At 47.3% G+C, this 27,935-nt stretch overlaps 2 protein-coding genes across 9 annotated transcripts in view; one reads left to right on the plus strand and one right to left on the minus strand.

The window, feature by feature from the left end:
- Positions 1-27,935, minus strand: part of LOC144151427 (SEC14-like protein 2) — a 273,494-nt gene that overhangs the window by 137,584 nt on the left and 107,975 nt on the right. The window lies entirely within an intron of this gene.
- Positions 1,404-27,935, plus strand: part of LOC144151429 (SEC14-like protein 2) — a 29,629-nt gene continuing 3,097 nt past the window's right edge. Inside the window, exons 1-11 of one of the 2 annotated variants that reach the window (XM_077682477.1) lie at positions 1,404-1,589; positions 4,458-4,527; positions 9,050-9,093; positions 11,310-11,372; positions 12,004-12,094; positions 12,724-12,818; positions 13,625-13,703; positions 15,516-15,596; positions 17,404-17,490; positions 23,495-23,601; positions 27,152-27,443. In XM_077682477.1, the coding sequence (XP_077538603.1) occupies positions 1,536-1,589; positions 4,458-4,527; positions 9,050-9,093; positions 11,310-11,372; positions 12,004-12,094; positions 12,724-12,818; positions 13,625-13,703; positions 15,516-15,596; positions 17,404-17,490; positions 23,495-23,601; positions 27,152-27,443 (1,063 nt within the window). In that variant the 5' untranslated portion in view covers positions 1,404-1,535. The remainder of the gene's footprint in view (positions 1,590-4,457; positions 4,528-9,049; positions 9,094-11,309; positions 11,373-12,003; positions 12,095-12,723; positions 12,819-13,624; positions 13,704-15,515; positions 15,597-17,403; positions 17,491-23,494; positions 23,602-27,151; positions 27,444-27,935) is intronic. The other variant, XM_077682478.1, reaches the window with a different exon arrangement.

Consider the following 27,935-nt stretch of genomic DNA (forward strand, 5'->3'; position numbering starts at 1 on the left):
TTGTGTCTTTGAAGTTTTGACGACCGATTGTACGCACTTTCAGCGAAGGTTGGACGCACTTTTATTGAAGGTTTTGAAGCACTTTTTATGTCACAAAGCTTTCGCGCTTCTGTCAACTTTCTTTAGAAAAGGATGGGAAAGTTTATATTGTGGCGGCTGCAATGACGTAATACAGGGCGGCATATACACGCTTCCGGTTCTATGTAATAGCATAGGATACAAACCATCTTCAGCCGCTTATTGCAATCTATTTGCCCGTGAGCACCTCGATGCATTCTTCGCTTCGGTTTCGTAAGTTATTCGTTGCACACTAAGCCTAAAGAAATGGGCTACACAAAGCGAGCCCTGACCGGGGGCTTCGTACTAAAGCCAACTACAAGGCTTCATGCCGTTACGGTACTGAAGCAAAAGCAAATCTCAAGGAAAAGGCTGCGTACGTCCACAAATGCAAGACACGTCGCAAGGTCCGAAGGAGCCCGTGGACACTACGGGGAAGCTGTACAGCGTTCACTCGCTGAGATTCCTCGGCGTCGGGGTCTTTCAGCCGAAACCTCTTGGCAGCAAAGCCGACTTTATCGCTAATGCTCTTAACTCCTAATCTAATGTGGATATCTTGTAAAAAATTATTATGCAAGTGGGTGCTGAGACGACTCTGTAATTATTCCAAGATTCATTTACTGGTCATGTTTACTTAGTGCACCATGTAGTTCCGTCAATCCGGACTGCTTTCAATACAAGGGCTTCTACCTGGAGAGTGTACTTACAGAATACAGCTGTATACTCGCATTTTACGGGAACTATCCCGGTGCAACTTATATGACGTCGGACTGCACGAGCTACAACCAAAACAACAGTGCGAAGTTTTATTTTAGCACGTATCACGAATAGCTATAAGTCGCAGTTTTGATACAAATTTCATGAAGCCGCCGCTGATGAGCCATTCGAGCAGCATAAAAAATCCGCAGTGTAACGAACAGTCGCATGTTTGTTTGCTGTGGCAAAACTGTAATCCACACAAGCTCCACCAGGGCAATTAATTCAGATGAATGTTGAATCGGAAATTATAAACAGTTGTGTTTTGTTATTGCCAACTTGCTATTCAAAGAGCATTTCTAAATCATTTTGTAATAATGCTGTCTTTGGTATTTCAACAGCGTGGCTGTTTACTCAGGTGAGAAGGGTAGAGGGGAAATTATTTTCCCTCCAAGACCAGTGCATCCTTGTTTCACGCTATCGAAATGGCTCGGTGAATACCGGCGATGCCTCCAAACATGAAAGTTTTTTTTTTTTTTTGTTCCCTCCATTCCTCTAAACTGACAACGCGGTGTTGGACGGTCTACTATCGGTCCCGATGATCTGAGCGAGGCCAACCGCGAAGAGCGCGTGGCGACGCCTGCCGCTCTATCGTGCGCTGAGCGGACCGTGGCGCACACGTGACCGGAGCGGCGTTTGCGCGACGTTTGCCGAAGGCGGACGCGAAGGCTGCTGCCGGTCGAACGGTTCGCAACAGCGGCAGCGACGACAGCCGTTCGACGATGAGCGGATACCTGGGCGGCTTGAGCGTGCGCCAACAGGCCGCTCTTGACAAGGTGGGTAATATTATTACGCAGTCTTCAATGCTATTTTCACGTCTATTTTGGACGGGTACCGACCTTTTTGTTTTTGTAATTCCTAGTTTTTGTTAGTTATAAAATGTGCGAGATATTTTATTCGCAGGTTGTTCGGAAGCTTGCTTGCTTCATAAAAAGAAAGGAAAATAGAAATAAAAGTTGCTGAGAACGCAGGAAAAAATTCGATAAATTTAAAATTTGAAGCCAGGTGCATCTGCTCTGCCGGATCTTCTGTCCTTCATGCCACTATTACGATGCTCCGCCCTTCTAAAATTGCAATGAAAGTTGAGGCACCGGTGGAAGAGAAAAGCTACAAGTTGAACGAATGCCACGTGACCGGCACTGACTTGGGCAAGTACAAAAAAAGGCCAGGACTGTGGATTTATTGCCCATCCAATGATTATCTCGCGGGCGAGAGTAAAAGAACTGAGAAGTCCTTCAAGCTAACGAGATACAGCGACCGTTGGGACGACGACTCGGCATAAGAGCCACCCGTTCCTAAGCACCCCAGAATTATTCGTTGCTTCCAGTTACCGAGCCACCGCACTCACGAACTTTCGACTACTCCTGGCACCTTCAGAACGAGCTGCGAAGTGCGCTGTGACTCGAGTAGCGAACGGGGCGCGAAGACAGACATCTGCACTGCGAAGTGGCGGTGCTGAGAAGCCCGAGCCTTCGTTCAAGCCTTCGGACAAGCTATGGCAGTCACTGATGCCAACAAATACTTGGAATAGAGAGTACGGGTACAACGGCCTCGAACGCTTGAATGTTTGCGAGGCGCAGCAGCAGCAGAAAAGAAGTGAAGGACTGGCAGTAAGGTTGTCCTCGCCGCGCGGTGCATGCCTGTGACCGTTTGTGGCAGCTGCGCATATTGCGCCGACCGGAGTATGTCGATTACCCCGCTGCCATATGCGCTATCATCAACCTCCATATGTAGAAACTGTGTGTAACAAGGGTATCGAAATATGTGGGTTTATACCGGCTTTTCACGGTCAGTAAGGGCGCGTGCCACCAGAAAATGATACAACGAGGCGCTGGTTCCTTCCAAAGCTCACTGCGCGTTCGCACCTATAGACCGGCGACTGCGTCGAGCTACGTTTGTTTTTGGTCTTCCGCTGCAATTGTGTGCGCGTTCACTGCACGCTTTCGGCGCGAAGACCAAGCTATAGCTCGAAAAACGCGGTTTAACCGCGTTCAACTGTGAACGCTCTTATTAAATAAAATTAATCAAATGCCGTACAAAAGTACCGCCAAGTTTGGAGAACGTATGGTCAACACGGAAGCGAAGAAACCACACAACCGCAAAAGTGAGTGATCCACGTTACGGTCCCTCAAGCATTCCGTACTTTTGTTTTCCGCAAGTGGGAGGGAAGAACTGCAAATATCGCATCACTGATAAGGAAAAGGAAACATAGTACGGGTAAAGAGGTGGGGAGGGGGGAAAGGGACGCAAGCGCTAGAAACGACCGCAAGGTCAGCGAGACGTGCCAATTCGCTGCCGGTTGCAAGAAAAAAACAACAACGCTTGGGCAAAACAACAGTTGCGACACAATAAGCGAATCTCAAGAAAGCAGCTCTAATCGACTCCAGGCTGTTTCCTGGAGACCATAACGGCTACGAAGCCGGGTGACTGCCAGTTTCTGCTATCTCGCGGCACAATGTTCGGCGCCGCGAAAACTGCGCCTCAGCTAGAACCGATGTTTTAGAGCAGCCGTCAATGAGTCGTGGTTAGCCGACTACACATTTAGAGAACTATTCGCGCGGTAATACGCTCATAAAAAACAAAGCATGGGGGGGAAGACTAGATTTTATACAACAAGGTTGGAGAAGTGAATTTCCTGTTAAATGTCATCGCCAAACGCAAAAACTCCCAAACGATACGTCTAGATTCGCTGAAAAAAAAAAAAAGCGGCACGAAAAGTGAGGTAAAAACTAGCCTTCCAATGCAAGACCAAACCGGCTTGCAAAAATTCCAAAAAGCGTGTAGACTGCAATGCGATAACAAACAAGCAACGCCATAGACAGGGGCAAGGATGAGGGATGGGAGGGGGGCGGTTGTTGATCGTTGAAGGGGAGCTGCGTCCTTAGTGGGGGGATATGACAAGGCCAGTTGCGGTGCGAACGGCCGGAGTTACCAGGCCGCACGTTAGCACTTCCTTCTTCTGGAATTTCCATACTTCCGCTACTTTGTCCACAGTCCTGATACTCCCGCAACTGTCCTAGTGAGGGACAGTAGCGGATAAACACAGGGTACAGCAGAATGACTCACCGCTGCCGCTGGTATAATGATCAGGGGGAACAGTGGTATCATGAAGGCGGTAATGATATCATCGATGATAGCACAAATCTTTTCCTCGATTATATAGCGATTCCCTACACCAGTGAATAAATCATTTAGTTCCGAAGAATCCCCCTATGAAAGAACCCAAGCCGCCTCTTGAGGACCGCCAAGTCACGCCCTACGAACCCCTTTAATCCATGGATCCTCTAAACTCCCCCAAATGGACTACGGACTTCCTTTTTGAATAAAATATTTAGCAACAACAGCACAACCTTGATTCCTGACGGTGCATTTGCAGTCGTAGTGCGTGGCCGTTGCATCCGCCACTATTCCCTCTACCCACAAATGACCTTTGCGGGCCCTGCGTTCGGTGCGGCATAGCCGGTGGAGGTCTTCATGTAACTTTTAGTTCCCTCATCTATTTCCGGCAATGCCTTCGCCGTTTTTTACGAACACTACCAAAACAGTTGTCATTCCCCCCTTGTTGAGTCTTTGCGTACGGGTATACGACAAAGCTGTTGGTAGTCATAAAGAAAGGTCTGGTTGGCACGCTGCATACTTCGCAGTTTCGCGAGGCTGTGGCAGACGTGAAAAGGCCCACGGATACGGATGCCTCCCTGCTTCGCTGGTTACGGGGTGAGTGTCTGGTCAAAGGTTTCTGAAAGTCTTATTGAAGCATTTTAGAGTGAGTGAAACAGCAAGCGCATTTTTGGGGCACTCTCCCTGTGCCCCAAAATTTTCTCAGTCCAGCATGTTTTTTGCTGTGGAGATGAGCCCTCTTCACCAGCATGCGCTGGATGGATAAGGCCGAGCTGGTAAGCAGCCCCACCAACTGCTGCGGTTTAATGGTAGGGAGTGAAAGAGATATGGGTGTGTGGGAACTGTTCCATGGAAGAGTGTGCGTAATTGTGAGCAGTGTTGACATGTAGCGGTGTATTGTGTGATAAACATGGCCTGAAGAATGTGAGGATATGTGTTGGTATGTAGTTTTCGGTGGGGAGCAGCTTCATGTAGAGAGAGTTGTGGACGCGATGGTGGGAACTTTCGGCGGGATAGTTGTTAGTGGGTGAGGATATAGAGCGAGCAGTTAGGCCTGCCTTGCCAGATGGCGCCAGCGCCGCACTCGCCACTACTGGCCTTTTCCAGTTTCGGTTTTACCGTAGACTCCCATTGTCCGATAGTAGTGCGCCGTTAGATAAATATGTTATGAAAGGAAAAAAAAGCCATAATGGAATATTGTGGATGCAGTCGGACGCAGTCGTTGGTCGACGCGAAATGAAACAGAACGTTCGGGGAAGCGCTCCAATGTACGGAAGTATCTGAAGTCTCCGGCGCGGCACCACCGAGCGTGATTCAGTCATTCGCTCCTAAATAGGCCTCGTGTGTCGCGCTTATTACGAAAGGTCGATCGCACGAGGTGTAGCAAAGCAGAAAAAAGAACGTTATCGATTACAACTTTGGCTCGGAATGTATGCTCAGTCTGCGCCCTGAGCGAGCATCACGTACCTTGCGAAGAGCACTCTCAAAGACACCAGTATCTGAAATTTTGAGCGATACATTTGTCCACCCAAGTCGTCGAAGTAGATTATTCTAACGGATTTTCAACGTAGTACGGAGCAGAGCCACGACTTAGGAGGCATAAAATTGAAGTTCGCCACTTCAACTCTGTAAATAAATCCCTCCAATCGGCGACACACATGTTGATCGCAGCGAAGCGGTTAGGTTACGAGTAAATAAAACTTTGTGCAGCAAATCTGACAGAAATTAAGGCAAGAATGCATAAGTAAATATAAAAACTAAGGACATATCCAAAAATTGACATGTCGCATATGCTGCCAAACCAATTAGGTAATTCATAATATTAAAATACAAAATATGCTCACATCCGCAGCCTTATGTGTCAGCTCGGGAAATATCTGTGTTGTTAACAAAGCTTGATTACCCGATTTTAGCGTGCATGAGCTCCACTGTACGCGCTAAGTATTGGTTCCCGCTTAGCGCGCGAGCGCGCATAACGTTAATAGCCACGCATATGCAATTTTTCCGTCTACTATATGCGCCATATAGCGGTTTAAACTTGTTTCCATAGCCGAAAGTTAGCGCATACCGAACAGGAAACAGCTGATAAGGGGGAACAGGTATACAAGGCAGACCGCGTCAGCTGTAAGTCAGCTGACAATTGTAACGCTGAGCGCTGCAGCTTTTTCATCGCATGTCGAAACATGAATAAGCGGCAAAGGAGTAATATGCAACTTCCCCACCCATGCAGGGTTATTGTGTTTTAGAACCCTACATATTTATAATATAGTGCGTGCACAGCCAACCATTTTAGCGTAGGCCGGAAAGGAAAGCTTTCAAAACAAGCTTCATAGCGTTATTAATATATGGAGAATTGTGTTTTATTTCGCAAAGATGAGGTGTGGTGGATCGGGGGTTAACTGCCCGGTGCACGTTACCTCAGCTGCCCGGTGTACGAGCCCTCAAGTGATGCTGACAAGCCGATGAACACTATTGTCGGATGCTACCCCAACAAGCAGCAACAGACAATGGCAACCGATTACAGAAATCAGTCGGCCGCCTATAGTTTACAAACAAAGAGCTGCTCTCAAAGATAGGAACCCCAAAGTGAAGATTATACGCGCGCGTACCTGTTTGTTGTTAGCGTGGAAGCGTATACTCGAGCAGTTTGTTAAAGGGCCCAATAGCGATAAATGCAGACTTCCGGTAGGTCACGCCTTATCTCGCTCAGAAGTGTTTGTGCTGAAGTATTCATGCCCCAAGCTAAAGCGGCTAAAAGTACCCTGCAACACCTTCGATAAGCGCTTTCAACCTTTTCCTTGTGTCTGGAACCACTTCGAAAGCTACAGTTATCGCCAGCACCGAGCGGCACTGCGGGATTGGCTCGTCACACCAGATACGCCTTCCATTTCTGCTTTGTTTTTGTCTTTTTTTTTTTGCATTGCTATCGAAAAGCGTTCATTGCTGAAACTGAAGGAAAACCGGCCAACAGCCGTTACATGGCCTCAGTGACGTAATTCGAGCCGTCGAAGAACGTTAAGACCGGGAAAGAGAAAAAAATCTTTTGAGCGAGTTTACAAGTTACCTGAATGGACATAGAGCAGTAATTTTTAGCTCAGGTACTTGGCGACCCCCTAGTCTAAGTACTGGGGGTGCTGGGTGACTACGTTCTGCGAGCATTTAAGATTTCAAAAGAAGTTGAAGAAAGTGTTGCAGGATCCCTTTAAGAACGTAGGCTTACACTCCTGCTAACGGCAAACATGAGTCAAAGGCCCGATTTCGCAAGTATTAAATTTCGGACTCCGATCTCTAGGGGCGTAGGTAATAGGCGCAGTTACGGTAGTTTATATTGGTGGTGCGCTTTTGGCTGTGTACAATTGGATGTGATATCAGGTCAGGAGACTTACACGCCCCGAAAGCTAGCTGTTTGCTCCGACCAAATGCGTGCAATACGAGGAATATGAAGCGTATAAAAATGTGCTAGGTAATAAGTTTTTGAAATTTGCATGAATTGAAAATCTTCTAGTTAAAACTTTACGGAGCTCCCTCTAGGAAAATGCAACATTCATTAGTTCCTTAAGCTTTACAAATCAGAATACGTTTCAAAGAAAACAGGGGTAAAGCTTTTTTTTTACGTTAGATAGTTTTTTTAGCTTCTGATAGCGTAAAAATTGTGATACACCGGGGCAGAATACGACGCACCTTAGGTTGTCCTTGTTGAGTAAAACACTGGAATAAACAGCTAGAGTAAACAATCGTTAAAGTAACTACAACAGATAGCTGTTGTGAGCTCTATGACTTACGAGGTAGAGTAATAAAGTTGCAGTTCAAGCCCTTTCTTCTGTTAAAAAGTTGGCGAGAGAGAGGAATATGGACGCAGAGATGGAGAGGGAAAGAGAGAGCAGAAGTAACGTGACGTCACTTTATTAAAAAAAACGTTTTGAACATAACTGTAAGTTTTTCTCTCCCCCTGCTACCAGATTATCTCACTAAACATCTTTTCTGGTAACCCAGATATTCTCCCTTTGCGCTGAAACACTCTTTCCGTCGCTCGACAAAGTTGATTCGATCAAAAATGTTCACCAACCAATGCCTCAGGTGCTAGCATAGGTTTGGGTCGTGGATTGGCCGCAACAAGTAAGGCTGACGATTCGAATGAGTGTAGACGGGAGCGAAAAAAAAAAAATAACGAAGGAAGGAGTTTCGTAAATGTTAAGACGAAGTCCGGGGCGATCCCATTTTCGGTGCATCGGCGAAAAAACGCAGCTGGGTTAATGTCGTACATTTGTGCAGCTGTGCTGCTCCTAGAGGAATGTTATCTAGGGTACGCAGCTGCAGCACTCGTCCGAATGCTCAGCGTCAATTAAATGACTTCCTCTAACCGTGTTTGCATTGCTGTCAGACCGAAGCGGCACGTTCGTCCGTGCGGGCACTTTTTTTCTCTTTATTGTGCAAATTTTTATTGTGCAAATTTTTTTCGACCAGAAAACTAGGAAACGCATTACGTGGGTGCAGTAGCTGCTCTCTAGCCGCGCACGGAAGCGCGCGCGACTTGCCGTTGACGTCCCAATGCAGACCCTATCTGCATATATTGAAAGCCCGGCTGTCTTAGACACAGCGTGACCAAGAATGAGGAGGGAAAGAGGGGGGAGGGAGGGAAGAAGGGAGGGAGGGAGGGAGGGAGGGAGGGAGGGAGGGAGGGAGGGAGGGAGGAGGAAGGAAGAAATATTTATTTATTCGAGAGGGGCGGCCGTCACCCAGGGAAAGGAATTGGTGTGATGACAGATTAGCACCTCAAGCGAGCCTTTCATTGTATCACCGGCAAATCCCCATCATCATGCAGTGGCGTCAAGCTCATTCTGCTTCATTTGTACATTATTATCATCATTTTGGTTTTTGTTAGGCGGCCATCTCATTCGAACAAAAGGCTGCCCCGAATCGCTGCCTTTCAATATACAAATCATTTTACCTGCCTCAGCGCCCTTCTCCTGTTTAAGAGCCCGGCCTTCATGCACTAAATTTGAAATCAGTATTTTGTTATTGGACAACATAAAGCAACAGCGTAACCGGCAACACTGTGGCTGCACGTCCGTGTTCTAATTCTCAAGTATTCTCGCATGTGGCCCCCGATCGGACCCAGCACGAGACTTCGATGTGGCGAAGGCAGAGCGCATGTACCGCAACGTGAGTACATTCCTCACTGCACATTTGCTTAGCCCTCCGAATGCTTGCAACTGCAGGCAGTGCTTCGCGGGGGCTTTGGGCTCTAATATTTGAATATCATACGCCGTAAGTGATGTTTGAAACGTGTTAAATACGGTAGTCTTTCTTAGGCTACCTAATACTTAAGTCTAGGTCTGTCGCACCCGACTCAGCCACCGGGCCAAAAGTGAAAATGCTTGAAGAAAAAGCATATATACGCATTGCGGTTCCAAACTATACTCAATCTGTTGGTGTGCATTCTACGTATGAACATTGTTCAGCAGAAAAAAAAAACATCAGACATATTAGAGGCTAAACATATGTACATATCAAAACGTAGGAGCGATCTCTTAATTTAAAATAGACATCGGCTGGTTTTGATACTGCCAGGTGAGATTAATTAAAATACCGAACAAAGATGTCCTCCCAGCTATTTCAAGAGCAATTGCAAAATAATTTTCGAACAGACGGCGCGAGAACAGTGCGAATGTGGGAAAATCTAACTGAATTGAGTAAACGGATTGCGTCCGTTATGGGGGGAGGAAGGGTGGAGGATAACAGCGTAGAGAAGGAGAAACGAGAGTGCTAATACGCAGGAGCGACAGAAGACTATCATATGTCGAAGTCATTTGCAGCGAAACAAGCAAACACGTGGCTATTCTTTTCCCTCATGTCTGTAAAGTTCACACACGTTTAGTGGCGTATGCGTGCTGAATAAATTTGGTATATTTGTTTCTCTCGCCGACGCTTAGTCTAACTGTAACTCTCATCGCATGAACTCGCATGAATTCGCCTGGGCTTTTAGACAGTTTGGATGTTGGCTATTGATTTGACTACTGGATGCATCTTCAAATAAGATACGTTGGCCGCCAGCACCGCGTACTCAGAGTTCTGACTGATCGCCGGTAAGGTGGCACGCCTTAAAATACCCCTTGGCTCGAACATTGTATGCATATATACAAAATCATCTCATACTCTATCTTCGTAATGTCCGCGGTTGTCCTTTCCAGGGATATAATTGACTAGTGGTGGTAGCGAGCGTTTCTATATTCATTTCATGCTGCTATATGTATAACGTGGCCAGGACCTTTCAAACTGTTTCTGCAGCTCTTTTGCCTGACGTATCTTTCAACATCGTTGTAGACTAGACTTAATTGAATTCATTGAATGAGATACAAGAAAGGGAGCATTGCCAAGTACACAGTGAACAATATTTACCCACAATTACATCGCCCCCTACAGTATTCAATTTGGGTTAATTAAAAACACCTGGGCAAACACAGATAGCCTTGCAACGGCATCGCAGCGATCGCTCCATCTAAGCATTCACCAACACGCCTCCCGTGAAATAACTTACTTGCACCACCTAGCCAAAGACATTGGGCACCAAGTGATATTTCAGTGGATTCCAGGCCACTGTGGTGTTCGTTCTTCCGCCCTGTTATCATAGGGCCTTTTCTACCCTCCCCTGCCCATTCCCCCGCCGAGTAGCATGTCGGTGTAGAGATTCTGGCAAACCTCTCGGCTTTCTTCTTTAATAAAGAGCTTTCTCTCTCTATCTCATCCAAGAAGCAGCTTATAAAACATGTGAACGACGTGGTTTCCAAAGGTCAACAAAGTTCGTGCCCAGAACATATACGAGAAGTAGGTGCTATGATTGTCTCGCAGTAAAATGTTTCTTCGGATGCATAATGCCCTCCACCAACCATATTGGTCCTTTTCGCAGACCATCACACAAAGGGTACGCTTCACTGTTTCATCGAGGCAGTTCGAGAAAAAAACATACAACGTTGATTTGACATCATTTTATTCACTGCGAGATTGCGTGATGGGGAGATATCGTACACTTGTATCTGGCACGTAGCGTATGTACCTCTTGCGGATTATCCGGGTAAAATGACCGAAAATAAAAGTAAACCAAGCACATCGTGAAGTCTCCAAGACCCCCTTAAGGTTTGACTCAACTGCGCAACGATGTACACTACCAATCGTCAGAAGTTCGGATCCTTGACCAAATCCAATCGTAACGTCTGCCAAAGGTTTTAGTGCCATTCGAATTGGCGTGCCTTACTGCATGCGATCATATACTGGGCCACTCTTGCAAGCGTAATCGCTCTTTTAGTACAATCACGACACTCCACGAATCGCAAACGAATGCATGCAGCTTTAACCCGACATTGCTGCTGGCATCTATGCAGGATATCAAGTGGCGGAAAGAAAACGGCGTCGACGACATGCTGCACAGCTACAAGTTTCCTCAGGTTCGATTTCTATAGCGTGCACTCGGTAAATTCAGTTCGACAACCCAAATCTGCAGACAACGAGAATCGAACTGCCAGCCAGACCCACTTTATCATTCAGAATTCTCAGCCGTATTTTTTTTTTATTCCGTCGTGAAGAAATGTTCCAAAAAATTGGTTTTATTGTAGAATATTGATTTTTACATGTGCAGCTGCTTCCCTTTCCTGTGCTGCTGACAATTTATTTTAGAGAAATTTATATTTTGTTAACACCCATTCCTCTTTATTTGTTGTTTTTTGGACTCGTGTGCTCCCCTTATGTAATATCCCCTTAAGGAGAGTCTTTAGGGGTGCCCGAATAAAAAATAAAAATTCTTTTTCTTCGTCTGAACATAACTCTGTGGATATTTGGTGGCGCAGTTAAAATCACGATGCTTTTATGTAGCTTACGTTGTGGAAAAAAAATTGAATGGACGCGATATTTGTTTTGAGGCAACCATCCAGTTGCATAATTTACATATAGTAGCTTCGTTAATCGAAGTGCCATTGCGTTTATCAAACGCATGTCATTTATTTAATTGTTCTGCAAATTGCTTTCTGATTAGGATTTCTATCTGTTGAAGGGACTTTGACACTGCTCTCTTGTATGCAGGTGGTGGAAGAGAACTTTCCAGGTGCATTACTGCACCCTTGCAAGGACGGCCGTCCGTTGTGGTTAATTCCAGCTGGAATAGACATGAAAGGTGAATGTGACCAGCCGCCACGGGGCCTTTTTATTGCTGTTTCTACGTGCAATATTTCTTTTCTAACGTGTTTACTAATATAACTGTTAAAAATTTCTCTGAAAATACTAAAGAAATATCGCAATGATAACGCGAACCGACTGAAATGGCCGTTTAGCCCGAGCGATGGCTACCTACTTCGCAAGTTATTTCGTGCAAGTGTTTTAAACGTGAATCTCAGTCGCAAGCATTCGTGTGTGCTCTATAATTACCTAGTAACTTCACGTTTACCACTGAATGCAAACGTTGTGTGGCAATTTTTTCACACCACTTTAGGCGCCACCGTTCAAGGTGCATTGAGTGGCCGTTGAAATCATTTTACACGTTCTGTAATTTCGGATTATTTTCTCAAACTTGTGTAGTGCCAAAGCGTTTTATCTCCCCAGTCTCCCGATATCAAAGACTCTAGTTGGTTTTGTGTTTGTAACACCTTACGAGAGCTCGAAAACTTCTTCAAACGAACGATCCAGTGGTTTAGTATGATCACATGGCACTTCAGTTCACTTCGAATCGGGCATTGAACTGGCATGTGCAACTCTCTCAATCGCTGCTAATTTTTTTTACCCCATGATCTCTCGTGCTTTCACAAGCGTTCGTGGCAGCGCTGACACCTGCCGTGGTGCAGCGTCACTGTATCTATATGCTGGAATACGCAGAGTCCCTCAAGAGGTCCACTTCTGTTGAGGTGAGCTCAAGGATTGAAGTGCGGGTGTTCTCAACAATCACTACGTTTCAAGGTGTCTAAATAACGTTTCAAAATAGCATCCAGAAAATCTGATATACTGAACGTTGCGTTTCCGACCAATGTAATCACAAAGTTTCCTCCTCCCAACACGACAACATTGCAACAAAAGCCCACAAAAGCCACATTACTTGCTAATGCCGGGCTGGCCGTTTGCAAATTATAATGGTGGAATTTTTTCTTTATCCTGAAACTGAGGAAAATGGCGCAGTAAGGAGAACACTTTGAAAATATGAAAACGTTGCGTCTGTACTCGGCAGAAGGCTGATACAAAATGGCGGAATGCCATTCTTTATCCCGAAGTCAGTCGCCCATGATGGGGCTCTATGCTGCAATGAATTGTTTGGGCTACAATTAGTAGCTGTCGATAATCCTGTACGTGGTACATTTTCCCTTTGCTGACATGCCACCGTCAAGAATTCGATACAGAAATGAACTTTGGAGGTATTTTTCAGGAAATTATGAGCAATCGGAACGTCTCCAACTAGTGCCGTCAGTGTCTTGCGTAAAAGAAGCTTGACATAGTGGGACATAGTCGACAGTGGCTCAGAAAGGCAAGTTTTGTTAGTCCATCTGCAGCATAAATACGCTCATTATCAGTGCACAGGTGGTATTTTGAAAACCAATGTTCTGTGCAGAACTCAACAAGACTAAATGTATACAGTGCACCAAATCCCTGCACCACCCTGCACTCCTTAATGGGATGGGTAATGTATTGTTCCTGATTTTTGTATTATGTTTCTTTTTAGACAGGCAAGGAGTTAGAGACCCACCACCTTGTGGTTGACTTCGATGGATTTAGTCTACGTCAGGTGTACAGTTGGCAAGGTAAGCTACAATTTCTGTAAAATCAGCGGGCCCACGCTTCCCGATCGTGTTGTGTTTTCTCCAAGCTGCTTTCACTGACTGCACCGTTTCATCTAAACTTCAGCAATGTTCAACCGTCTAATGTATCGTCACTGGAAAATGCACCCTTCGCCAAATAGGCTATGCCAAAGCAACCAATTGTTTTTTTTTTTCGTCGTGGGAACAGTTTTTGAGAAGCAAAGAAATAAGTTTCAGAGGTTTAGATATAAGTGAAGAACATATATTGAAGAGTAATACGTATATTTATGAACACACATACACGCATACATACACTCTCGAACACGCACACGCACGCACGCACGCACGCACGCACACGCACAGTGAGTTGTAAGAGCTACCGTCCCCTGACTAGCCATAGTCACTGTTTCGGGTGGAGAGGGGGGTGGAGAGGGGTGAAGGGGAAGTCCTTGAACAAGAAGTCTTTCGGGACGGGGATTTCACTACGCAACAAATGTATGAATAGGCGAATTCATGTTTTGAACCACTCATACCCCATACTCGGTACAGAAAAGGATGATGCTGAAGTAACATCTTTGTGTGCTAAGTGGTGATGAAGGGGAGCTCAGAGGTTCCCTGGTAGGGTTTACAAATTGGTTCTGTTTCCATCAGAAATCAACTCTTCGCTTGAAGTAGAGGTGAATCCAGAAAAAAGTAAACGTATTTGTTTACGCCAAGAAAAGTTATTGCTCGAAAACGCTGGGACTATGTCTTGTCTCTGATGCTATCGTCCGAGAGGAAGCGATCATTTCATGGTTGCTCTCCTGAAGCCTAATCTATTCACCCATTTTGACGTAGGCGCCTCTAAGCACGCCAGTTGTTGGTGGTGGTGGTTGTGTTCCCGTAATCACATTCAGCACGCAGGATGCAAATTAACTTTTCACTGCGAATAAGCATCCAAGTGACATTCGGCACACATCGAAAGTTGAAGCCCGAATTACTGAAAAAGAATAAAGTGTCGATACATAGCCACAAATGCCGCAAACGATTCAGAAATACATGATCCCTCGAGAAATCAAACTTTAGTTGAACACAATGCTAAGCTGGGCTGGATGCATAATTCCCAGAGCGCAAAAAACACGAAACAATCTTTTTCTGAAATACAACGTTGATAAAAAGCGCTCGTATTTCCTACTTCTTGTGCTTCGTCTTTTTGTGCATTGTGAATCATGAAATTGGGTATCAACTTCCGTACGTGACAATGAGCAAAAATGTGGCTGGCGATTACGATGCTCCTTAATGCGAAATTTGTGGCCAGCTATATTGAGTCTTACGAAGCGAACGCGCATCATCGCTGAGGCAGCACTCCTTGGTTCTCTTGACGGAAGCGATAGTGAGCCTCGAGATCTGCGTAGGCGGCGCGTAGTGCGTCTCAGGAAGGGACCGCGAACTGCGTCCTAGGAAGTGGACGCGCATCATCGTCACGCGCACGCCTCCCCCTCACCCTTTCTCGAAGGGTCGCGCTGACCAGCGTCTCGTGCGGGCACAGCATACTGCCCAACACCGAACCTTTTCCCCACACTTTCTTCCGCAGTTTTCTTACTGTCTGCGCTCGCTCGGTTACAACGCCGTCACCGTGTCCGTGGCATCACCGCCGCCAAACAGCAGTAGCGGCGGCCAAAGTGCTGCCCACTAAAACACTCGGTTATCAGAGCGGCGGGCCGCAGCTGTTGATATGCACGGCACTGCAAGATACTATTACTGTGAGCTTTGTATGTTTGGAACGGCTACACACATTTGAATGGCTTATGGACTTTTTCACATTTTTTTGTGCAGCTGTAAAGGCGATCACGGACATGCTTCAGATGATGGAAGACCATTTTCCAGAGTGCCTGGAGAAATGCTATAGCATTAATGGTACGAAAGAGAGAGAGACAGATGACTTTATCGATGGCTGACATGGGTTTGATTCCTTTGCGCGTGCGAGTGCGCGCGTGCAAGTGCGAGTGCGAGTGCGCGTGCGCGCGTGCGAGTGCGAGTGCGCGCGTGCGAGTGCGAGTGCGCGCGTGCGTGCGTGTGTGCGTCGATTTGAACTTGCCCTCGTGTTCAGTGAAAGCCTACAGAGCATCCATTTGGTGCTATTCAAGCCAATAACTGGTTCACGCAGATTCCTTCTCCTGAATGTGAACTACACTTTTAAAAGGCTTCACATTTAAAAGCTTCATCCGTTAAATCAGTGATAAAGTTTCACATTTATTGTAAAACTCCAGTTAGTGATTTAAACACTATTTGGAAATATGGTGAAATCAATAGTTCCCTTGCTACAAGGCCTTTATTGGCGTAATCAAGAACAACAGACAGTAGCGGCTTGTTTCGCAATTAAAAAAGGGTGATACTGAGGAGCATGTCTCGAAAAAACTTGCTTTGCGCCAGTGTCCTATCTGGGCACTTCCTTCATGCAGGGTCAGATTTAGTTTGCGACCGAAGCACAAAGTCAGGATGCGTACATATGGCTAAAGTTTTGAAAGTTGAAGGGCATTTATTGCTGTTTATTACTGTACAGTACAACAGTTCAGAAAATGGGTCAGAAACTGTACCTCTTACTGATGTTTTTCGTCACGTATGCTAGCATAAGACCTCCATGCGTGCAAGGTCACCGGTTCGTTTCAAGAGAAGGGAAACCACTTTTCTAGTGGAGCGTGAAAAACTAAAACAGTCGGGTATGTGAACTATCAGCGCATGTTGAAAAGCCCATGTGGTTAAATTATAGAGAAGACTTACATTTTAAGAGACACGCCGGAAGCACGGTGGTTATTAAGGACATTAACGGCATACTCTGACTTTTAATTGTTGCAGTGCAGCCCAAATGACTACCCCTTTATGAATCGGAGGGGAGAATTTGCATAATTCTGAAAACATTGCTTGGTTCAACAAAGCCCAAAGGACCAGCCAGGCAGTATCGTTATTCTACAACACTAAATCAAGATTTACGCTGCGAGCGCCACATGTTCTGCTGTTTGAGGAACCTTGTGCATTCACGTCATTTGGTGTACGCCGTATCGTTAAAACAGCCTTTGTCCATTTGATAAAAGGTAGGTAGGAAATTTGTGTAATTTCGATACCCTCAATGAGAGCAAATTTGACGTCCCTCCCGGCCGTTATGTACGGATGATTACGGGATGTAGACGGTTGATGAGTGTAAGAACTCAACGAAGCAAAATAACTTATTTTCTCGCTGAATATGACCCGTACTCAATCTATCACGCAATTTCCCGCACAACAAATTTTGATTGTCATGGGTTTTAAAAAAACGAGAAATGGGCTCGAAATTTCGGAGTGACGGATTAAAAAGATTTACAGTTCAAGCTCTGCTTCAATAACCACGCTACATAATTTAGCGGTGAAGAAGGAGGGTAACATTTTTCGTTAGTATCTTGGCACCTACACTTTCACTGTTAGTGATGATGCGGGAAGCGTATATTAGCAATCTGATGTTGCATTCGCGTCTACCCATATTCTGGTTCTTCATCACATTTTTATCGCAAGTGATAAATAAACACCACTAATCTGTCTGTTATCTGAAGGTAGTCCTAATTACATCTATCCTACAATACGCATCAATATAGCGTACATAGTGCTTACGAGCATTTCAGGGAGCAACGCGAACTGCTAAAACTCGAATTGTTTAACGGTCGACTAATTTACTTTCCAATTTCCAATGCAGCTCCCGGCTTCTTCCCAATCTTGTGGAAATTGATTCGGCCCTTCCTGACGGAGAGGACAGTGGACAAAATCAAAATTTTCGGCAAGGGTAAGAGCAAACGTCCACGGTTTTGTGGCGGTGCCTTGGTGTATGTAAAAATGCGCAGAGTGGAGTCATCACTCTCCCCAAGCGTATCGCAGCCTGCACAAACATGTGATACTGTTTCGCCAACACGAGGGTTTTGTTAGGGGCGAAGCCCCTCAGGGGCTGGGGCTGTCTGCGTCTCATTGTACATTGTACATTACATTGTACTGGTGATTTCTTGTTTGTATTTTTATTTTTACTTCTCTTTTCTTTTTCTTTTCTGATTTTTTATTATCATTTTTTTTCTTTCTCGTCCCGCTGTCTTGCTGCCCTGTGTGTCAATCGGGCTTTTGGGCAGGTCAAGTTGCCTGTGAGCAACTTTTTCCCAAATCGTCCGTCGTACTGTTTTTGTAAACTTTACGAGAAATAAAGTCATTCATTCATTCACTCATTCATTCATTCACTCATGTCGTCATCATAACCGTCGTATCATGTAGTCACTGTACTAAAACACCGGGACACTCGTTTACGCCTAGCGCTAGAACGTATACCGCGTACTAAAAGAAACACCGGGACACCCGTTTACGCATCGCGCTAGAACGCTTCGTGCCTCAAAGATACGAGACTTTCACAGCAAAGCTGTATACCTCTACTCTCAACGGCTTCATCTCCGTTGGTAAAAACGCCAAGGCGCCAAGAATACACTTATACACTGCATGCTTCGCTCCTCGCCAAGTTTCACGTCAGCGGAGATGGCCCGGGATTTTGTTGCATACTCCGAGAAATTAAATCAAAGTCTGTCTGGAAACCTCTTGAGACAAAAAATTTGAAAGGCACGAAAGGCACGAAAAGCACGAAGTGTGAGGGGGGGGGGGGGGGGGCGGTAACAGAAACTTGGTTCTTTACAACGGGAAAACAAATGAACCCCATTCGCAAAACATCGAAGAAATCGCAAATTTTAAAGAAGGGTTGATATGATCGTAAATACCGTTCCCTGGGATTTAAAATGAGATCGCCTGTTATTAGTTTACCCTGTTTCGATCATTCATTTTCTAAAGGAATAATCGAATGTATTACGAGTTATTCTAAAATGGGTACATCGCACACCGGGACGGTCTTTTTACGTATATGTATCATTGTGTATACTCAAGCGTCGACCTCCTTGACCAGCAACGTGAGATTCTTTGGGGATCGGCCTAATTTTTTTACCCGCTTTTTTCTGCTGGAAAGATAAGTAGTAGAGTTTATGTGTCTTCTATAAAACCGTATAAAGACTAGAACTGCGTATGGGCAAAATCTTTTTAAAAGTACCACCACCGGTTGCAAAATTCACCCCTGTCAACGGTGCTTAACGCGCAAGGAACTTGGGACCCATTTGGGGTGAAACAGAACGACGCAACCAAACCTCACAGTTTGGTTTTAATTAAAAATCCACATGCAATCCTTTATTGCAAAAACAGGATAGAAGAATTGGTCTATAGAGTCATGACGTCAGGCGCGGGACTTCTAGAAGAAATAAAATAACAAATATCCTAAAAATGACTCAACAAAATAGGGTCAAACTGATACTGTGTTTAGGGGCGAATAACTGAAAATAATTTATGTGCCCTCCGACTCTGTGGAGCTTCACTGGTCTGGTCCAAAAAGCGCACCAAACAAAACAGGTTTTTTTTTTTTGTCACGCGAGATTGAGCATACTTCCGGGATAATTAGCTGAACGAAACTTGGAACGACTAGATTTTTATTCTAGCGGACAAACACGAGACTGTCCGTTTTTCTCCCGTGCGGTAGGCACCTCACTGCCTGTGTGACACGCCAACACACCAAAGGGGGCAGTCAGGTCGGGTCAGTCCATGAGACGTCCAAGTTTAAAACTCCCGCCAACACAACGGGCATATGTCATCGGTGAGCGCATGAAGCCCGGCTGCGTGTCCCGCCCACCTCCTTTGACCCCCGCCAGTGCATGCATAGCCGGCACCCGGGGATGTGCGCATGCGTAAACGTGAAAGACACCAGCCAAAATGTCTCTCCGAAAGCCCTTTAGGCTGGGATATAGAAAAACACCAGCCAAATCGTCACACCGGAGCCCATGAAAACGGACACGCAGAGCAGTATTTCATTGGTGCGAAAAATGTCCCCACTAGCCCGATTTATCCACGCGCGCTATATGTGAAAACCGGGGCACACACAGCTTCGCTGCAAAAATGGACATGTGTGTGGTGTTACTATGATGGTCGTGTCTGCGAAGAGACAGGCGCAGAAGGCACCAATTAACGCCATCAGCCATATATATTCGTAAGGCGGCGCTTAAGTGTGCACGCAAGTTTGGATTAGCAAGTTTGGATTTGGATTGGATTGGTGTGCAGGTTTGGATTAGCGGCGTACGGAACAGCGCCTGGGGAAAGTGTCAGAGCCTTAGTGGCGACGCATGAAACAAAAGTGAGGGGGAGGCAGGGAGAGAGATGACGCCATAGCCGCGCGTGCCGCGCCCCTCCTCACCCTTCACCAGACGCTCCTTTCCGTTTTCTTTCTGCCGTCACTGCTGCGGTCGCTCACTCGGTTAGGGGGACATAAATGCCGGCGCCGCGAAACCAAGGTAACGGCTGCCAGAGGGCTGCGCCCGAAAAGACAAGTTCAAAATGACGCAGAAAGGCTCCAGTACGTGCGAGATGAAAGCAAGCACAAAAAGGTCAGGAATCCCACTGGTACTCTTTCATGGAGAACAGAAAAGAAAAGATGTTAAGGATAGCAGCTGTCCCAGGAGAAGGCACGCGAGCACTGCGAAGGCACGAACATTGAACTTTATTGAACAAACTTCTTTTCAATTAATCAAGAGAGGGGTGAGAAAGGGAGGGGAAGAGAGTGAGGGGTGGTAGCAACAAGTGGATAACGGCGCCACAGCCCCTCTGGCGAATTACTGCTTTTACGCGGAGTGGAACTGCTGTAAATTTTTCATACCAAATTTTACACCAGTCGTGCCGACGCCAAGGCCATTTCAGATCCCCTTCCAATGAGGTTTTTGCCTTAATCCCCACCACTCACTTCGCCCATTGTTGTTCCCCACCGGCGTGGCATTCCAGGGTGGTTACGTTGGCATTCGGTGCTTCCTATAAGTATACCCGCCGCGGTGGCTCAGTGGCTGAGGCATTGCGTTCCTGAGCACGAGGACGCGGGTTCGATTCCCGGCCGCGGCGGCCGCTTGTCTGATGGAGGCGAAAAGCAAAAACGCCCGTCTGTACGAGATTTCGGCGCACGTTAAATATCCCCAGGGGGTCAAAATTAATCCGGAGCCCTCCACTACGCCGCGCCTCATCGCTTGCGTTGCGTCGGCGCGTTAAACCCTTACAATCAATCAATCCTTCTATAGGTATGAAACGTGGGCGATGCACCCACGACGGCAGGTGTTAGGAATACCCCTGTACAGCTCACGGACAAATGAAACGAAAACACAAAGATATAAACCAGAGCGCAAAAATGGCGCGATTTTTTTTTCCCTTCAAGTTAAAATGACGCGTGGCTTGGTTACAAAAACAAAGTTGGGAAATGCGGCTTTCCAAGTATAATAATAGCGCGCCATTATTGGACCTCCACGAACCGTATTCTTCAATTTTGCATGTACTGGTTCATATTTTCTTGTTTGCATACGTACTATTGGCCCATGACTGTACATATTGCTTGTCCGCGTCTTACGAAAGCTCGGTGGGGACGCTTCCCACACACTATTGACGATTGGATCTGTCGGTGAAAGGCGCAGTTGGTGAACATCAATTGGCGATTGCTCGAGCGTACGCCGAAGGTTGCAAGTGACAGGCCCGCCGAAACGACTGTCACCTGACAACTCACCTCACCCCCGTACATAGACATCCTACTTTCCCACGTGCTAATATGTTCACAGGGAAGAAAAAAAATTATTTATAAAGTAAACATTAGGTCGGTGTCACATAACATTGAACGAGCCAAACAAATATGGGTGTGTGTAACACACAATTATGCACCAAAAATACGAATTCTTGGATTAGTTGAGGCAGAAAACACGGGAAACGCAAGGAACTGGTGACGCGTAGGTCAGGTAAAACGAACACAAGCTGATTTTTCCTTCAGTGGCTAGAATAGTTGAAGATTGGTTAAAATACCGGAAAGGTGCGCGCAGTCATAAAGCTGTGGTCGACCAGGTTTTAGAATTATGCGCAATTGTTCCAGTCGTATGGCTTAGCAGGTGCTGCTGTTTTGGGTTTCTCAATGAGGAGCATAATTCTGGGGGCCCCCTTAACGATAACAAAACAGCAGCGTGGATTAGGAACAAACTCGGGATGAAGATATTGCCGCGAACCATACATTGGGTTTGTTTATTTGTGTTTTGCTTTTACCGCCCGGCTGCGCCGGTCTGTGTTATCTCTGCGCCAAGGGCGGCGCAGAGACCGCCGCTCTTCCGAGGGGGACTGCACAAGAAGTGGCAAAGTTCTTTATAAGCCAAGTTGTGCTGCGACATGGAGCCCCGGAAGTCCTTATCACAGACCGCGGAACGGCATTTACTGCGGAGCTGATGCAAGGAGTATTACGCTACAGCAACACGGATCACCGAAGAACGACGGCGTACCACCCCCAAACGAACGGACTAACAGAACGTCTGAACAAGACAATCGCAGATATTCTGTCAATGTACGTTGACGTTGAACATAAGACTTGGGACGAAGTGCTCCCGTATGTCACGTTTGCGTACAACACGGCTATCCAGGAGACGACGCAGCTGACGCCGTTCGAGCTTGTCTACGGTAGAAGGCCGACTACGATGCTCGACGCCATGCTTCCGCACGTAGAAGACGACGACCTCAACGCCGACGTCCACGGATATCTTCAACGTGCGGAGGAGGCCCGCCAGCTCGCTCGAGTTCGTATAACGGACCAGCAGCTGGTGGATGCGGGCCGCTACAACCTCCGACGCCGAGACGCCGAGTACCAACCAGGGGATCGTGTGTGGGTTTGGACTCCCATCCGACGACGCGGACTCAGTGAGAAGCTCCTGCGACTGTATTTCGGACCCTACCAGATTCTACGACGTGTTGGCCAACTTACCTACGAAGTGATCCCCGATGGTGACTCCGGCACATCACGACAACGCACGCGGCCTGAAGTCGTCCACGTGGTTCGCTTAAAACCTTTCTACGGACGATGACGAACTTTTATTGTCATTTGTTCGAACTGTCGCTTATGTTAGCATCGGGTCGATGCACTCTTAGAGGGGGGGTAATGCCGCGAACCATACATTGGGTTTGTTTATTTGTGTTTTGCTTTTACCGCCCGGCTGCGCCGGTCTGTGTCATCTCTGCGCCAAGGGAAGCGCGTGTTCCATTCTTTCTTTCTGTGCCGCATGTATTATCTGTTGTGATAGGGAGAGCATTCCGATCTAACGTGAACAGCACAGAATAATCTTCTTGGATCTACTATGTTCTCGATGTGAATCGACGTTTCGAGAACCACGCGCGCCGAAAGATAAAAAGCCTGCAGTGCGGACGCCGGGGCATTCGATTCGACGACACTCGCCTGTGCAAGTCACTTTGTTGACCGCTGCTTCGCCGCCTCTGTATTCTTTTGAGTTGTTAGGGGAGCACAAGTTCGCTCCAATAAACGTGTTTCTCATTCAAGACAACTGCTTCGTCCTTGTCTTCGTGACAATATTATCGGTCGACCTAAGTGAACGAAGTGTGGTTGGGCAGTTAATGTAATATTGATGTCGGACATCAGGTGGACCATCCGGTTAACGGAATGGCTACCAAGGGACCATAAATGAAGTAGGGGCAGACCAAGGACTGGATGGAAAGACGAACTTAAAAAATTCGGGGGCGAAAACAATGGCCTAGGCAAGCTCACGATAGAAGAGACTGGAAATTTTCGGGAGAGGCCCTCACCGTGCATAATCATCATCATCATCATTATTATTCATAAAGAGGGGGTGCTGAGGGAGAATGTATGGGGGATTACACGAACAAGATGCTGAAGATGATGATGATGATGATGATTTACGCTGCAGATGGCTGGAGAGAGAAACTCCTCGACCTCATGGACCCAGCCCTACTTCCAGCACATTACGGTGGAGACATGATGGGGCCCGACAACGACGCTCGCTGCCGGCATAAGGTCAGTGCTGTCTGTACACGTGGCCAGGCACTACCGGGAGAAATGAGCAAAGCGCTGGTTGCTACGTTCCGAAGAAAACCTGCTGAAGTGTTCCCCACAGCATTATAATACTGTGATGTGGCAGCAGGGGATATATCACAGCAAAGCTGTATCCCTCTACCCCGCAACAGTTTCATCGCCGTGGGCAAAAATGATCTTCGTGGCCAAATACACCAAGGCGCCAAGGCTCAAACGCCGATCGCATGCTTCAGGCTATTCCGACATGCATCATAGAGCTCAGACGTCGTTTAAAGAAACCACAAAACAAGCATCGAAACCTGATTATGGGGACAAAGCACCTGTGAACCATGTGTTCCTGTTAAAGGTTATGTTTTCAGATGATCTTTGTAAACTAGGAAGGGCTAGTGTCACCGAATAGAGGAGTTCTTGCCCAAGACGCCGAGCTCATGCGTCAGACTAGCAAGGACCCAGCGTTTGCCGCAAGAGAAGCAGAGCGTAGCGTCAGTAGATAAGGTATTAGAGCACCGCCACTGAGGCACACGAGTCAACAGCGGCAGACAAAAAATTCCCGCATCTATACGGCTTCACCGTTAACTTTGACCGGGTCGTTTCTTAGCACCACTACTGAACATGCAGCAAAACAGCGTCTTTGGATATACTTCTGCTGCTGGAAGGCTGTTACATGCGTTATCTTTGATTCGCAGTCGGAACGACGTCAGTCACACGCAGCCGCCGAGCAGGGAGTTCAAGATAAGCCTAACAGAGGTGACCGACTAAAACAAAAAACAACAAAGTGGCGCCGCGAATGAACCGTCGCAGTGTAAACAAATGTCACGGAATGCGAACTGACCCATGATCATGGCGGTGGCATGGAACAATAAGAGAAAAGAGTTCCGACACCCTGCACCCTTCTCTAGTGACACTAGCAGAGCGCAAGCGAAAAGCGCGCCGAGACGACGAGAAACATTTCATACCCTCCTCCTTAACCATCGTAGTGGTATACAACAACTTTGCTGGACATCCACTTTCGCAGGGCGGGATGGCGACCAATTTTTTACGAGCTGTGCATCATCCTTGTCATCACCATCACCATCAACAACAGCCTAGTCAGGTGCACTGCAGGATGAAGGCTTCACATTGGCGATTGTGTATAAGAAAAGCGGCGGCAGCTGAGTCAGCTGTAAGGTGACAGAACAGTCTGGACCAGAACCCCTCCTAGAGCCACGCATTACCGATTTTGCGGGTAAACCGGAACCCAGAGGCATGCGGTGGGCCGATGTGGCCAATCTCCACTAGTTCCCTCTATCCTGCACCTTTTCATAATCGGTAGGGGGCGTTAGCGAGCACCGCCCTGGGCGACCAGCTTCGGCTGGCCCAAAGGGCTGTCGATGCAGCCCGCGCTCTAGGGGTCTTGTATCTTGGACTGCGGACGCCGCCTGCCTAAATCACCAAACCAAGCCCATCTCTTGTTAATTCAATAAACGTTTCTCTTCCTCTTCTCTCCTTTCCTCTTCCAAGGCTATGCGCTATGCAGTGTCGAGTACCCGTAGGGAGGAAATCTCCACAGCTGATTAACAGGCTAATGTCGCTTCTGTTGTTAAGTTCATAGGCGGCGGAAGGACTAGATACCCTTATATTGAGCCTCGGCGCCGTCCCAGTGCAAACTACGGAACAAGCTCAGGGGCAGGCTGGGTCGCATTGGGGTAGGGGTTTGGGCGTAGGACATGAACAAGTTGCGACGTTAGATGCAGTGACGATGTAGAGAGCGTGGGGGGACCCATTTCATAGGCCACAGTAGTAGCCATGCCTGTGATGTTGTAAGGGCCAGTGAAATGGGACAAACGTGTTTCGTGGAACCCAACGGGACAGAACTAAGAACTAAGAGAGGTACACAGTGTAGAGGTGGTGCTGGCAGTGACACTTGTGGCTTGCGTACCTGTGGTGTCATCGTCCCAGGACCAATGGTATCGCGTGCATATTCGGCAGTCGGCGTCGTAGAGTCAGGCAGCGATGTGCCCAACGCGGAGTAGCTTCATGGCCAAAAAATCGAAATAAATGACGGTAGCCGGCGGTGTCAATGCGGGATTAATTTTTAGATGCGACGCTCAGAGCATCTCTTGTCGGCGACCCTGTCCTTCCTGCGTACGTCCGTTGTCCGCAGCCACTCTCCCCTTCTCCTCTCCGATAGCGAACTCTCTCGCGAGGGGCATTGGCTTGGCTTGGCTTGGATTCGGGTTTGGATTTGGATTTGGATTGCGCCATAGCCGCGGCACTCTCTCTCTCCGCGGTCTCCTCTCCTTCGGGCGCGCTGCGCATATAACCGGTCTGCCGCTCTCCGGCGGCCTTTTGGTTGACGGTTGCTCTCCGCTTGCGCTTCAACCCCCCTCAGCGTCGCATCACACCAGGGTTCCCGCGAGGGGAAGTGGGCGTAATTTTTTGAAAAAAAGTAATGTAAGGTTGGGGAACGTCATTAATGTTGGTCGGTGTGCACGTACATAACGAGCATATCCATGAGCGTTCCTTCAAACGGATGCTGGAACACGGAGTATGTATGTACAACGACCGTTCTGAAATACCAGCTGCTGGTATGTCCACATATTCAGCCCAAACGGGACCTCGAGATATTTTAAGTAAAAAGGAATTGCGTAAGTGCGATGCCGTTATTTTTTATTGGGAATACATTCCGGATTGAGTTTTCTGAAGCGAATAATAAAAAAGAAAGTTAAAAACGGTGTTAACTACAAGTGAGATAAACGCATGCACTCAAACAAAGTGTACGGCTCGAGCTGTTTCAAGAACAAAGGAAACGAATATCCCAACAGATGGAGCGCAAGCAGTGCGAAGAGGGAACATTGAACGGATATGGGCAAAGCTTCATTGCATTCAGTGTGAGAGCAGCGAGAGGGTGAGGTAAAGGCATAAGGGATGGGAGGGGGAAAAAGAGAGGGTTTCAGGCGGCAGGGGGCGACAGAAGAAAATCAGCTTTCAACGACACTTGTAGCGAAACAAGAAGATGTGCAGCTATATTTTAAAGAAAAGCGTATATGGCTCCGGTTCCGCGTAATATTCATGTCTGCGATTAAAGGTTCGGAAGCTCGACGTGTCGCCACCAACGTTCCCCTCCGTTCAAAACATGATTTCGGCCTCAGTTTTATGCGTCTCATCTCATAGATGTGCATCTTGTGTAGGTCAGTAAATAATAGGCACGACTTTCAAGATCGAATATTGACTTAGAACCCAAGCTTATGCACCTCACCATTTGGGTAAGCATTTTGACTGGGCTAGTTATCAAATTAAATAGCCAGCATTTTCGAGATCACTAAAGTAAAGATAAAAGTGTTTGCGTGTACGTGTGTGTCTTTCTTCGGAATGATCGCCGTCAATGCTTTAGCAAAATAAAATTCGCGCACAGCTTTAATTTCAAATAAATTGTCACCACTATGTCGTGTGCTATAAAATTTCGCTGGTCACCCCCCTTTACAGAGTGGAACGGCTCAGGATTTCTTGCCGTCTCCCTTATGTCGAGCGCTGACGCTTTTGACGTCTGCAGATAAACTACGGCGGCCAGTTCGAGGAGGGAGCGGAGAAGCCGGCGTCTGTGTTCAGCGATGACGAGGCCCAGCAACGGAACATAGGGCGGCGCGAATGCTGGGAGCTGCCGGTGACGGTGCCACGGCCGGGCTGTCAGCTCAGCTGGCGCTTCCAGACGGCCGCCGGAGACTTGGCCTTCGGGCTGAGGACGCGCGAATCGCCGGAGAAGCCCCTGATCCCGCTGCGCCGCCTGGAGGCCAGTAGCTACTTCCCGCAGGAAGGAATATGGCCGTGCGAGGAGCCCGGGATGTGTACGTGTCGTAGCGTTCAGTTTGTCTTGCGCTCCCGGTGACGGGGCGCACACATTTAGAATTGTCCTTAGAGCATGCACCGAAGGACTGTCGCACCATCGAACTCTTGCAAGCGTTTTGATGGATGTACAGATCAAAACTTTGCGAAGCACGGGATGGGGGAAGGGGAGATGAATCAGCCGCCTCAGCCCAGGTCGCCGCTGAGGGCCCAGATGATGTGGGCTGCCAGTTTCCGTTGTTTCTGCCTGTCACAACAGCCAGTCACTCTCTGGCGTAATTATGGGGTTGCGTGGGGCTCGGAGGGGCATTCCCACAGAAAGTGTTCTGAGGTAGATGGGGTGAGGCAGTGGGGACACAGTAGGACGGTGGTGTCTGGCGTGCTGTAAAATGTTTGTGCGTGTCAAGTGAGTGCCCGCTCATGGAAAGTCAGCCCGGGTTGAAGAGGAGGGTAGATGCGAAGGGTGCTGAAAATGTCAAGTCGGTAATTGCAAA

The sequence above is a fragment of the Haemaphysalis longicornis genome, unplaced genomic scaffold, assembly GCF_048455015.1.
Source record: "Haemaphysalis longicornis isolate Haplotype H1 unplaced genomic scaffold, Haemaphysalis longicornis Haplotype H1 scaffold_9, whole genome shotgun sequence".
Lineage (NCBI taxonomy): Eukaryota > Metazoa > Arthropoda > Arachnida > Ixodida > Ixodidae > Haemaphysalis > Haemaphysalis longicornis.